The 14,391-nt window shown below is 43.6% G+C and overlaps 1 protein-coding gene across 1 annotated transcript; it reads right to left on the bottom strand.

Moving 5' to 3' along the window:
* Positions 1 to 806: 806 nt before the first annotated feature.
* Positions 807 to 11,599, bottom strand: TAT (tyrosine aminotransferase). The gene is made up of 12 exons (XM_059667503.1): positions 11,475 to 11,599; positions 10,607 to 10,853; positions 10,348 to 10,452; positions 8,104 to 8,171; positions 6,551 to 6,709; positions 5,970 to 6,108; positions 5,521 to 5,573; positions 4,598 to 4,750; positions 3,874 to 4,002; positions 3,039 to 3,122; positions 2,258 to 2,356; positions 807 to 1,868 (listed from the first exon to the last, which is right to left on the bottom strand). Exons 2-12 carry the CDS (start codon positions 10,839 to 10,841, stop codon positions 1,728 to 1,730), a joined length of 1,365 nt encoding a protein of 454 aa, XP_059523486.1. The 5' UTR covers positions 10,842 to 10,853; positions 11,475 to 11,599; the 3' UTR covers positions 807 to 1,727.
* Between the last annotated feature and the right edge of the window lie 2,792 nt (positions 11,600 to 14,391).

Genomic DNA, 14,391 nt, shown 5'->3' on the forward strand with positions numbered 1-14,391 from the left:
TGAACAGAGATCTGGGGGCGGGGGCGGGGGTGGGGGGGGTTGGGGAGGCCACAGGAAAAGAGGAGCCAGCCTTTTTGGAAAATTATCAGCAGTGGCACCATACAGGAAACCAATCTTTATCATCTCAATCATTGCATATTCCTTTTGATTTACTGAAGAAAATGGAAAGGTAAATTGTAGTGTGAGCTCCCTGAACGGGGACGTGCGATGTTTATTTTTGTAAAGGAAATTAATTGGGTGTGACTGCCAGCTGTTGATACCGAAGTTCCTCTTTCAGATAAGGAAAATGTCCCTCTGTGCGGAATTATATTTCTGCCCCCAACAATTGCAAGATAACTTCAGACTCCCTGCTCTAAAGGAAATGGTGAGGCAAAAAATTAGGCAACTGTGCCTAAGAGGGATTGCAGAAGAAAAGCTCATAATGAAAGGAGACCCTGGGCACCTTCATTCCCTGGGTTAACGGAACCAGTTCGCCTTCGTTCCCCAGGGAGTTAGTGGATCTGGACAAGTGTAGGAAATTGGGACCAGAGATTGGGGACCCAAAAGGTTGAAAGTGTAAAGTCTAAGGCCAGAAGTTAATAATGTTGCTTCTTAGTTTGCCTTGTGTGTAAGTAGGAAGCCAGAAGTTGAGTTCCCAAATAAAATATTTTAGGAATAGTGTTTCTTAAGTAACTCCAAATGTCAGTACAGCTACAAAGAAATAAATGAAGCCTGATGGGTAAGGCATCAATCAGACTGAGCAATGAGCAGCACCTGAGGATAGAAATCCTCCACAGAGGAGAAAAAAAACACAAAACCAGAGAACATACTTAGTCAATTTTATTTTTTGTATAAAAAGAGACAATAATTTATGCCTTTGCCAAAATAAAGGATCTTGTCAATATAAATGTTCCTTAGAAAACATATGAAAAGATAATATAATATATATAGTAATAAATCAGTAACATTACAGGCAAAGTAACAATGATTCTATAACAATGACAAGTAGGGATATTTGTGACCCTTACAGAGCAGTGTTTCTGGAAGAGCCAATGATTCCTCCCTTTTTTTTTATTTTTTAGTATCGATGTGTCTTCATTTTAAGAAAGCTTGATACACACATATCTAAGTTTAGAAAGGCAATCATTACAGGATATTTATTTGTATCGAAAAGTAATTCTTTACCCCCAAAAAAGTGTTTCTGTAAAGGATCCTCTGAATTAGCAAATTTTCCTAATGGGTTTAGAATATAATAAACCAAATACATATGTCCTCAACTTCTTTCATTGTAACTCTAGCGCATAAAGTGAGGAATACCTTAAGTTAGGCAGTAACAGAATTGGGCTTCAGATCTGACTAGAGAGACTATGCTCTTAGAGCGTGAGGAAATGGTTGGGGGCCCAAGTTCTCTCTCTCTTTTGTTTCTCTCATCTGGAGCTCTGAATTTTCTTGTCTCTACTGCTTGCTGGTGAATTTTGCTCACCTGCTACTCTCAGAAAAAAAGGAGGAAGTCATCATGGAAGTGGGGCAAGTTAATGAATTAGTCACTCCAGCAGGACAGAGTGAGAGAAGAATCCGGGATTCAGAGTGTGCATATGGATAGGGCTGGGGTAAAGCAGGGGCAATTCTGAACCCTCGATGTGTTTTTGAGGCTCCTCTCCCAACAGGGGCGCCTGACTCCCTGAGGAGCAGCGGGGCCCAGTCCGGCCCTCCCTGGAGGGGACGTCGTCAGGAGCATGGGCTCAGGCCTATTTGTCACACTCCTCGGGGCTCCCCTCAGCACAGTGGTAGTGCTGCTCACAGAACTCCTGGATCCGGCTGCAGGCCTCCAGCATCATCACTTCAGGGACGGTGATTACCACCCGGAAGAAATTCGGGTACTCGAAGCACTGCAAAAAGAAGAGCCTGTTATTCTCAGAGCAATGCAACCTGGTCCTGGACCACCCTAAAATGGCCAGGGCCCCAACAGCAAGAAGCAGCGCCATTGACTCAGGGCATCATTGGGACACTCAGTCAGTCACTGAGTTAATTCATCTTAAAAGCTTGATTTCCCCTCCCCGGGAATGTTCCACCACACCTTTTCTTCCCAGTACTGATGGGATAATGATGGAGAGAAACAAATTTTAAACAGAGGCCACAAGACACATCGGGTTGGATCTTATCAAATGAGAATACACTTTGTTGGGGGAGGAAAGGTGGCGATAAAAACCGGCTCAGGGAGAGCTCCTGAGAGTCTAGAAACCGTGGAGAATGTCCTGGGAGGTGTAGAAACACTCACCGTTGCCGGGAGGCAGTGGACAGATTGTTCAGCAACTAACCGCTCCGTGAACTCCACATCATTCTCAAATTCTGGGAAATGTTCCATCTCAATTTCAACCTATACCAATAACAGGGAGAGGCGCACTTAGCAGAAGGAGGGGAACGGGCCAACTCCCTGTGCCAGAAAGTGAGGTAGGGACTGCTCTGAAAAATACCTTGGAACTCTGCAACGGATAACCAGCTTGATGAGTAAGTCCTAGCCCTTACGAGCTCATGGGATTGTTCATAACGAAGAGAGAATATATTTATATTAATGTTTTAGTTTACTGAGCGGTTCCTTCCTGTATGCTGATAAATGACAGCTGGAAATAGAATGCCAGTATTTCTCAAAAGGTAAACTATTTGCCTCATGGGTCAGGCAATTCAGAATTGCGTGGAACGTTCCCACCCATTGCAAGATATTTAGCAGGCCCGGCCCACAAAATGCCAACAGCACCCCCCAGTCATTCTAAAAACAAGATTCCCCCACATCCCGAGGGAACCAGTATCATTCCAAATTGAGAACGACAATGCGTAGAGAGCCTCTTCTGTCTTATTCTTCTCTATGTGCATATATAAAGTGAGTATATTAAGGAATTAACTCATCTTAAGGGGGTTCTGTTTTGTCTAACGCTGAGCTTAGATCGTGTCAGTGGAACAGTTAGGAACACAGTAATTCCCAAACTGACTGACACAGGAGCCTCGCTCTTTGTGAGCCCTGCACCCTGGCTTTCCACAAGTGACTGCCCCCGCACTCTTACCATGAGGTACATGGCCCCAGAAGGGCGGACTGGCCGCAGTCCAGGGATGGCAGCCAACGCCCCATAGCACAGATCAGCATTGGACTACGAGAGAAGGCAGATTAAAAATTAAGTAAAAGAAAAAACAAGTCATTAAAAGAAGAACCCAGAGCAGCCCGTGTGGCTCAGTGGTTGAGCCTCTGCCTATGAACCAGGAGGTCACAGTGCGATTCCCGGTCAGGGCTCATGCCCGGGTTGGAGGCTCGATCCCCCAGTCGGGGGCGTGCAGGAGGCAGCTGATCAATGATTCTCTTTATTGATGTTTCTATCTCTCTCCATCTCCCTTCCTCTCTCTGAAATCAATTTAAAAAACATTATTTTTGCCGAAACCGGTTTGGCTCAGTGGATAGAGCGTCGGCCTGCGGACTGAAAGGTCCCAGGTTCGATTCCGGCCAAGGGCATGTACCTGGGTTGCGGGCACATCCCCAGTAGGAGGTGTGCAGGAGACAGCTGATCAATGTTTCTAACTCTATCTCTCTCCCTTCCTCTCTGTAAAAAAATCAATAAAATATATTTTTTAAAGAAACACATTATTTTTAAAGAGAGTCCACATCAAAGGTAAGGCATAAGGAGTCAATGAGGCAAAAACCTGCCCCATGAAATTTTGGCCAGGAGCAGAGCGAACTGCCAGAAGCCAGAAATGTATGGGTGGACAGACACCTGCACGGATGCCACTCCCGGGTTTGGACGTACCATCATGGAACGCTGCTCCAGGAATAATGAGGACCCATTATTCCTAATTCCACTGGTGGCATTCCCTGACCCCCCAAAGTGAAAGGCCACGGGCTGCCCTTACCTTGAGGAAGCTTAGGGTGTCGTGGTAGAACTCTTGAGGGGTGCGACGCAGGATGCTTTTCAAAGCTCCCTGGACAATGGTGCAGGGTCCCAGGATCCGCTGACTCAGCTTCACCAGCCCATCTCGGATCTAAAAGCCCGCCCCCAGCAAACACGGTATTTAGCCTGTCTTAGGCACCCTGGCCTTGGGAACTCTGGTGCTGACCATTCTTTCTATCAGTTCTTATATTTCTGGAGAAGTGGTGGTGCCTAGTGTCATGCTTAGATCAGACCACTTGCGTTTGTAGCCCAGCTCTGCCACGACCCTGCTGTGTGACTCTAGGAAAAGTGTACAACTTCTCTGTGCCTCGTTTTTCTCAACTCTCTGTAAAATGGAGAGAATACTAATACTGGCCTCATGGGGTTGTTGGGAAGATTTAAATTAAAATAATGCATATAAAGTACTGGCACATTGTATGCCTGCAAACAATATTAGGGTTATCGCTGCTGTTGTTTCCCTTTTGCTGGTCCAAAAATTGGAGACAGCTGTAACTTCTTCACAGAGCCAGGGACAGAAAGAAAAACTGAGTTTGGAGAGGAAGCAGTACCATCTTTATCTAGCATCTTTCCAGGCATCCAGAACGACAGGGCCAGGAAGAAAGGGGGAAAAAACAAATCTACCTCCCACCCACTGTGCACCCAAAGTAAGTCTATATCCCAAAGTAGACACACCACGCGGCTCTCACCTCATTGCCAAAAATGTCCCTGCGGTCATGGATGAGGATCCAGCCCAACCTCCAGCCAGGAACCAGCCAGCGCTTGGCCAACCCTCCGCAGGACAGGATGGGGACGTTGCTGCTGAGGGTGGCCAGAGGCTCAAATTTGGAACCTGAAAACACCTGTGGAGAAGAGCTTGCTGTAGTTGTCTTCTGGCGTACCCTCCTCCAAATCCCACGCCTCCTCCCCTTTTCCTTATATCACTCGGATTTGGGGGCTCATCCCTACCCTGAAGCTTGATTGGGACCCCAAGGGGCTCCCAAGGGGGCTATGGGAAGACATTGAACCTGGTGTCTGGTCTGGATTAAAGGAAGCCTAAAGTGAGGAAACTGGCCCTAGCCCTGAAATCTGGACAGCCCCTTGAAGCCAGTTCTAGAGAAGGCATGGCTTTTGGAGCTATAGGTTTAGAAGTATAATATGGGTCCACAGACACTTAGCTGAAATCCCTGGGCCCAAATATGTTGCAGAATTATTTGGATTTTAGAAAGGTTATATAGCACGTGTCACCACCTATTATGTAACAGTCCCAGAGCACTCTGGGATAGCACCCCTAATCAAGCATATTAACGTCTCTGCCCCTCCCCCTACGCTCATACAGGTCCATAAGTGAGAAAAATAGAAATCTACAAATATCTTTATATCAGCCAAGTCAGGGTTTGCCACCAAATGAATTGCAAAAAATCTTTGGATTTGCATAGCTTTTCTGGATTTCAGACAACTGGCTGAGGAGTCATAGATAGATCTATGTATCTGTGAAGAGTACAGGGATCGTGATTGTCTGTACTGAAGTGATTAGGAGTTGCTTCTGATGATTTAGATGCCACCTCTGAAGGTCCAACGAAATAATTTGGAATGGAGATTATTGCAGTGAGATTTCCTGCCCAAGACTCACCATGTCTCCATAGATCTCATCAGCTAAGATGGGGACACACTGCCTTGCAGCCACTGAAAATAAAAGAAACATGCAGAAATCATTACTGTGAATTGCCTGTGCATTTATTATCTACCTGAGCTTTTGTACTTTGCTTTTCATGTTTTTGTACTTTGTCTTGCTCACTAAGAACTAAATGGGTACACATTCTTGCAAGGTACAAGGCCTAAATTTGCCATTTAATTAACTAGATATTTCAGACCCTTTCTTCCACATGATGGGTGATGTGTCAAGTATTTCCTCTCTTTCTCCTTCTTTTAAGCAAGTCCTACCATTCCAATGGCACACTAGAGACCCTAGTGGAGCGCCCCAACCTCCATCCTAGGCTTGGAACGTAGTGACAGACTCTTTTCTTATTTGGATCAATGACTAAAGGATTGCATCCTCATCTTCTCCCCTGCTGGACTCACCGGCCAGAATCTTCTGAAGATGACTTCTGCTGAACACTGACCCACAGGGGTTTGATGGATTATTGACAATGAGACAAGCTGTCTTTTCATCAATCAGAGATTCCAATTGTTTCAGGTCAATTTCCCAAGACTTCTCTGGCTGCGGAGGAAGAAAGGGTGAGGTTAAGATGATTCTGAGCCCGGCCAGTGTTGCTCAGTGGTTGAGCATTGACCTATGAAACAGGAGGTCACTGTTTGATTCCCGGTTAGGGCACCTGCCTGGGTTGCAGGCTCCATCCCCAGTGTGGAGCGTGCAGGAGGCAGCCGATCAATGATTCTCTCTCATCACTGATGTTTCTATCTCTCTCTCCCTCTCCCTTCCTCTCTGAAATCAATAAAAAATATTATATATATAATAAAAAATATTATATATACATTAAAAAAGATGATTCTGAGAAATTTAAGGAGAAAACTCATTTAAACCAATGGTGTAATATAAATAATAAAATGTGTCTGTGGTTTCAACCACCCACTTCCAGATCTTTTCCTGCTAACATTAGTAGTAATTGAGCACTTGTGTCTTAAATTAAAAAGTCATTTACCAATAAGTTGTAGAGTTTGACCTCAATCCCCATAGATTCAGCCAAAGTCCTGTAGAGAGAGAAACCGGGTCTCGGAACAAGGATGTTTTGCCCTGGGTTGGCCAACACAGCTAAACAAAGTTCAATAGCCTGACTGCAGCCACTTGTCAGAATGACATCCTGTGAAGAAAAAAAAAATAAAAGATTCATTTTGTTAGCAGTTCCACCAGCAACAGGAGAAAGGAAATTGTCAGATGGGTGTGTGTGGGACAAAGATAAACTGACTTACAAATTCTAAGTAAAGGAGTAGGGATTGTACTAAGCCAGAAAGAATTTAACAGCCTTATATATATGTCTCTAGCTAAAGCAGTGGTTCTCAACCTTCCTAACGCCGCGACCCTTTAATACAGTTCCTCATGTTGTGCTGACCCCCAACCATAAAATTATTTTCGTTGCTACTTCACAACTGTCATTTTGCTACTGTTATGAATCATCATGTAAATATCTGATATGCAGGATGTATTTTCATTGTTACATATTGAACATAATTAAAGCATAGTGATTAATCACAAAAACAATATATAATTATATATGTGTTTTCCGATGGTCTTAGGCGACCCCTGTGAAAGGGTCGTTCGACCCCCCAAAGGGGTCGCGACCCACAGGTTGAGAACCGCTGATCTAAAGATTGTTGAAAATGCTGGCCACTTAAAAGAAGTAAACAAATCATTTTTTTTAAAAAAAGGACAGGTCAACTCTGATTCAGCCAACTTCCATGAGTGGCCATTATAACCTTGGGTATTTTCACCTGGTTATTTATTTACTTTTGACCAGAGATTTGAAGCCTAGCTCTTCTCTGAAATGTAGGTGAAGGGTAAACAATAGAGGTGAGGGTGGTATTTAAACTTGGCGCTGCCATCAATTCAATATGTCATGGTAGCTCAGTCTTCCTATTTGAGGGACCTAAAGTGAATGAGGGAAGCTTTAAAAAGATCCTATTGGGCCCTAGCCGGTTTGGCTCAGTGGATAGAACTTCAGTCAGCCTGCGGACCAAAGGGTCCCGGGTTCGATTTCGGTCAAGGGCACGTACCTTGGTTGCAGGCTCTTCCCAGGCCCGGGCCCTGGTCAGAGCTCATGCAGGAGGCAACCAATCGATGTGTTTCTCTCACATCAATGTTTCTCTCTGTCTTTCCCTCTTTCTGCCACTCTTCCTAAAAATCAATGGGAAAATATCCTCAAGTGAAGATTAACAAAATGCAAAGATCCTATTGGTAAAATAAAAAGTTTTAACTGTTTGGCATTTATGACTCAAACATAGAATGATCTCTGAGTCATTTGAGCCTCCTTTAGATTGACACCATATAAACTGTATGCAGTGTCATCATCATACTGTGACGACATTAAATGTAATCACTGATTAGGGTCCTCCTTATATAAGAAGTCCTCAAGTTGTTAAAGGGAAACCATCCCCGGCGTGTGTTCCCCTAGAAACCTTTATTTGCAGAACAGGAACCATGGAAAGGGTGTAGTTTGCCCAGTGTTGCTTCAGAGCTGGAACCCTGTCTCAGGCTCACCTTAGCTTCCAGGGGTGCCTCGGGGCAGTGGTAATAGGATGCGACCTCTTCCCGGCTGGACAGGTAACCTGAACGAAAGGAACAGAAGGAGGAAGCTGGAAGTTTCCATCCCAGGACTGACAGCTCTACCAGAGTCACAGGGCTGTGGGCTTCCTTTTGCCCCTGCTCAGAGCACATACTACTCAGGTTAGCTCTCAGCCGCTGTTGACAAAGGAAATTAAGTTTATATTTGAAATTTGTGAAATAATAACAAGAAAGAGCTCACCAAACTGTAGGACACTCTGCACCGTCTTGGTTACTATGATTATGTGTTTATTCTCCATAAAATACAGGATTTCAATTATTCCCTAGTCCCACCCAGGGACTATATTTTTTGAAAAGTTATAATCAAAGAGTGTGATGCATTCAGTCCATCTTAAGTTTTTCATATTATATCCCTATTACTGTTTTTTGTACAATTTTTACCTTTGAAATCATAGTCTCATACATTACTTCCAAATGTTGGCTTATAAGCTGAAAGTATAGACAGTTTCATGCAAATGACCATGTTTTGCAAAACTGCTCTTCAAAAAGATTGTCTTTCATTGGCAGGGCCAGAGACAATATTTTACAATGTTTGTTAACTTAAAAGGTAGAGAAAGCTCTCTTGAAGTTACAGATATCAGCACTTCTTTAATTACTAACAAGGAAGAGCATTTCCCAAGATATACTGTCTATTCCTATCTGTGTTTTCTTTGGCCTGAGTGCTCATATCCTTTGAATATTTACAAAACTTGTTTTTGGTTTTTCAGGTTGAGTCAATTCTCTAAGCTTTGGTTATAAAAATCACTACAAACTTTTTTTATAACCTAATTTTTGGTCTTAATTTGTCTTTATTTTTGTTATATGAAGCTTTATAAAATGTAAATAAGCAACCTAAAAATCATGCCCCTGAAACCTCTGTGAAGTATTTTTAAAATTCTATTTTAACATGAAACTTAACTTTTATTCTGCCTTAAGAATACGTTTCTATGTGCACATAAACACAGGAGAAAAATGTGAACACTGAAACAAAGCCAAGGAATCACGTATTTTACCAAAATGTGTAGTGTACACATGTTTCGTAGATGGAGAGGGTTAAACATAAATAAGAATAATTTCTTTCTGTCAGAAACAACCCTCTATTCTTCAATAGGACAGTCTATTCTTTGTTGGTGGTGTGGGTGGTATTTATTCCTCTTTAATATGAAACAATTACAACTTCATTAGGAGTGTGATCAGGACCATCCTATATAATAAAAGCCTAATATGATAAGTGTCTGGTCATCCAGTTAGCTGTTCAACCAATCAAAGCATAATATGCTAATAATATGCTAAGGCCACTCAACTGCTCGCTATGATGCGCACTGACCACCAGGGGGTAGATGCTTAATACAAGAGCTGCCCCCTGGTGGTCAGTGCACCCTCACAGGGAGAGCGCCACTCAGCCAGAAGCTGGGCTCATGACTGGCGAGCACAGCGGCGGTGGCGGGAGCCTCTCCCACCTCCACAGCAGCCTCTCCCACCTCCGTGGCAGCACTAAGGTGTCTGGCTGACGGCGTAGGCCCACTCCCTCGTGCACAAATTTCGTGCACCAGGCCTCTAGTAAATAAAATAAGCCTTGAATACACAGAGGAGGAGAAATAAAGCCAAGCCAATTAACTTAGGACCCAGAGGGCTCAGTAAACAAGCAGCTGCAGCCAAGTTCGAGGCCTTCATTTGAGAATTAGCCATGATAGGATAGGACAGGGGTGGGCAAACTTTTTGACTCGAGGGCCACCATGGGTTCTTAAACTGGACCGGAGGGCCGGAACAAAAGCACGGATGGAGTGTTTGTGTGAACTAATATAAATTCAAAGTAAACATCATTACATAAAAGGGTACGGTCTCTTTTTTTTCGTAGTTTTATTCATTTCAAACGGGCCAGATCCGGCCCGCGGGCCGTAGTTTGCCCACGGCTGGGATAGGAGCATTGTTTGAGAAAGAAGTATGTGATGGGAGCCTAGAGGGAGGTATCAGTACGCCCAAGAAAGCCGGGTAAGAAGCTGGACCTTGAGGCTTGTGTTTAAGCATCCTAGACCCTTTTCCCCGAATCCAGGTGGCCATTTATCTTAGCCTCTCCTGAGGAACCATGTGCGGGAAAGCAAGGAGAACTGCTAGAAATGTACTCCTATTGGAAGAGCACCAAAGATTCGGAAGCCACTCAGAGTCTCAGGAGAAGCTTACCAATGGAGGGGGCGTAGCCGTTATACTTCCCGGAGTCCAGGGCATCTTTCATCGCCTGGGTAACTTCTGGGTCCGTGGGCAGGTTTCCAAACACAGTAGGGTCCCCTTTTCATGGGAGGAAAAAGAAAAGCCACCAAGAGATTACTCTTCCACGCCCAGTGCTCAGACTCACCCTCCTCTCCCGGCTTCTCCCAACAGCCTACGAGGATGGGGGAGAGGGCAACGATGACCACCCCTCAGTCGAGTGTCCCCAACTCACCAATTGACAGAGAAATCATGGTTTTGTCCGGGTTTGGCTTCACCTTCATGCTGTCCACGATGGCCCGGATGGGATTGAAAGTGTTATTGGACATGTCCGAGGGTTTCACAGACCACCGGGCCTTCCTGCCTTTTGCTTTTCCTGGCGTGGAGCCTCTCCCACCGACGCTGACATGCACATCCAGAACGGAGGGGAGGTCGCCGCTGCCATTCATCTCGATCACGTATGGGTCCATCACTAGCAAGGTCTGTGGGGGGAGAAGGGAGAGGAAAGGAGGTCGCAGAGATACTAAGCACAGAGCACCATCCTAGGCGGCTATATTTGGACCTGAACATAGGAGTGATTTCATTGGACATCCCTTTTCAAACTTCTTTCTTTGTTTTGCTGCTCTCTCGTGAAGAGTAGCTGTGTGATGAATGAGGGGAGTCTTAAGACCTTTTGCTGAGATGGAAAATCAAGAGCCCATTCTATAATGTTAGCATTCTGTTGAATACTTATCTACGGTGAGATTCGCTGTTTGCAATCCTAGTCCTCATAAAAGTTTAACCGGGCTCTCAATGAAACAGGGGGACTGACACAATAACTATTAAACAATCAAAGAACAGGTATTTTTCTCTTTCCCATGTAGTGCCTGTCCAAGCAAAACGACTCCCTAACACACCAACAGACTGTATCTTGCCTTCTGTAAGCAAGAACCAGGAAGGCTCATTCCACGTTGTTAGGGATTTCGTGTTAATAGTGTTGTCAAAATCGAGCACTCTCCTATAAACACATGTCTGCCCTGTGGAAAAATAAGTCAATACACCACAGAGGGAAAAGCATACCCCCCCATCCCCACCAGCAGAACCGCTGACGCTTTAGATTTTACCTCTGAGGGAAGGAGTTGCAAGCAGCCTCCGGGGAGCCAAACCAGAAAGCTGTCTTAATTCTTCTCTGACAGGTGACAGTGAACTCCGATGCAACTCCTGTCTCCTGAAATACCCTCCACAGGTGGGTGTTGGACCTGAAACTTTTGTGCTATTGGTTGGGTGGAGAGCTGGGCAGCCAATCCTCTGCATTCCTCCCCTTTTCACTTTTTGGCGCTTCTCACCTCTAACCCTCCTCCCACCCCCAGGGACCAAATCAGGAATTTGTCCTCATCAGACATCTGGAATTTTCTGTGTTAACTCTTTCTAGGTATGTGGAGAGATGCTGGAGAGGACTGTATGTGTGTGTATGTGGGGGGGGGGGGGGGTGTTAGTTGTGATTACAATTGGTAATTTTTATTATTTTTTGTTACAAAACAACTTATTAGCATTTTATAATAGTACAGAAATGTGCAAAGTAGAAAGTGAGAGTCCTTCCTTGCCTTCTGCTAACCCACACTCCATTCTCGCGCTCAGGGGCAAGCAGTGGTAATAATAGGGCCTTTTCTATCCATTCACCAAGGTAGAGAGATGATAGGCAGCTAGGTAGGGAGGTAGGTAGAGGGTACATAGATACATGTAGATTTTAGATTTTCAAAACACAGATGGGATCATGCTCTGCAACTTGTCCCACGACATGTTTGTTTGCTTCCTACATCTGGGACTCCCTTCCCTGTCAGTCTACAAAGCTCTACCCCCGTCAAAACAAACTGGACAGCTGAAGTGACTTAAGGCCCACTCAGCAAAACATCACTAAGCAAAACATCACTAAGCAAGCACAGCCGAGATCCCATCATTCCTGTGAGCCTATGAAAAATGCCACCCATTCAAGGGTTAAGAGAAACCTCAGTGACACCCCCCTTCCAACCCCTTCCCCCCAGATCCTATCTGTTTATTTATTGATTTTATTGGGTGATGAGGAGTCATTATGTAAGTTCTTTCACCTCCATCTACTTTTCAGTGATTCGAGTCTCCAGAGGGGTTGAATAACCTTTTGTTTTTCTGGACCTTTTCGTTTCTTAGTGCGTTGAAGATCTTATCTAATACATTCTCTTCTCCACTCCGGTGAAGCAAGCATTTACCACCTCCTCTTATCAGTGCAGTGGCAGAAATCATCAGGGTTTCTTCCAAGGGCAGGAAGCCAGCCTGCACAAAGAGAGTCCAAGTTCTGAAGCTGGAGCCCTGAACATTACGGTACGTAATCAGGGCAACCCTGTTTCAAAAGGTGACTGGATAACCCCATCTCTACAACATGCACAGATACAGAGAAGGAAAGTCTGGAGTCAACTCTGCTACTCGGCACCTACGGCTTGTTTGTTGTAGCAAACGCCATTAAACACTGCATAGGTGGGAGCATGCTCCACAGGTTGGATAGGCCGGCCCTTTGTGTAGCAGCTAATACAGTGAGAGCATGGCATTGTTTCCAAAGCACACAGATTTTACCCAGAGAGACCATTCTTTTCTAAGTGCTTTTATTCCATGGCCCTCCATTTAAAATATAGTGCATGTGTGCTGGAGAAAATCAGAAAAAGTTAAAAAGCATTTATAACCCCACCACCATTCTTGGCACATTAGTCTTATTTTATCAAGTTGGGATCTTAGTCTATAGACATCTTTTTCAAAGTGAGATAAAATTCACATAACAAAGATCCATCGTTTTAGCCATTTCAAAGTAGAAGGGTCAGCAGAGCTCACGATGTTGTGTCACCATCATCGCCATCTAATTCCAAGACATTTTCATGGAAAAGCCACTCCCCCTCCCCTCCTCCCAGCCCCTGGCAACCACAAACCCACTTTTTGTCCCTATGGACTTGTCTATTCCTGACATTGCTTATCAATGGATTCATACCATGTGTGGCCTTTTGTGTCTGACTCCTGTCATATAGCAAATGTTTTCAAGGTTCATCCATGTGGTGCTTATATCAATATTCCATTCCTTTTCATAGCTGATTAATATTCTATGCATGGATGTACCGCATTTATTTATCCACTCACCAGCTGGTGGACACTGCTTTGTTTATACTTTTTGGCTACTATGAATTATGCTACTATTAACATTTGTACACATTTTTTTTGTCTGAACATATATCTATTCTAATTCATTTGGATCGTTTTTGTTTTGTGGATTTTAAAATTGTGTCATGAATATTTATTTTCCCATGTTATGCAAAATATCCATCATAAAGTATCACAATTTATTAAATAATTTTCCTATTGTTGGACATGATGTGGAGTCTAGTTTATATCATTGTGAGTAATGCCACAAAAATGTTGGTTTGTATAGTTATTATTTCCTTAAGATAAATTTTTCTGTACATTGATTTACTGCATTGAAGAAAATAAACATTTTACTTCTAGGTTTGTTTTTTTTTTAGTAGTTAAAGCATGATATATCCTCATGTAATAAATTCAAATATAGATGTTTCTAAACTCTGAACACCTTCTTTCCCCACAATCCCACTCTGAAGAGATAGACCCTATAACCATTTCTTGTGTATCTTTCCAAGTGTTTCCTATGTCTGTACAGTACTATATAACTGGCCCTGGGGAAAAAAAATATATATATATACACACACACACACACACACAAATATACACACATATATCTCGCTGCACTGTCCCTTATTACAGCCATTGGCCATAAGTGGCTCTTGAGTGCTTGTAGATGTGACTTGTCTGAAATGAGATGTATTGTTGGTATAAAATACACACCAGGTTTCAAAGACATATAAAAGTAATGTAAACTATCTCATCAATTATGTTCTATTGATTACATGCTTAACTAGTATTCTGGGTACATTGGGAGAAATAAAGTATATTATTAAAATTACTTTCACCTCTTTCTTTTTTATGTTTTAAGATATTTTTACTAGAAAATCT

This window comes from Myotis daubentonii, chromosome 15, assembly GCF_963259705.1.
Source record: "Myotis daubentonii chromosome 15, mMyoDau2.1, whole genome shotgun sequence".
Lineage (NCBI taxonomy): Eukaryota > Metazoa > Chordata > Mammalia > Chiroptera > Vespertilionidae > Myotis > Myotis daubentonii.

Excerpts from the sequence above, each read along its gene's own strand:
- TAT (XM_059667503.1), bottom strand. The coding sequence starts at position 10,841 with ATGGACCCATACGTGATCGAGATGAATGGCAGCGGCGACCTCCCCTCC. Across the intron at positions 4,751-5,520 it reads ATGAGATCTATGGAGACATG|GTGTTTTCAGGTTCCAAATT; the intron begins GTGAGTCTTGGG and ends TCTTCTCCACAG. Across the intron at positions 2,357-3,038 it reads CTGGGGCCATGTACCTCATG|GTTGAAATTGAGATGGAACA; the intron begins GTAAGAGTGCGG and ends TTATTGGTATAG.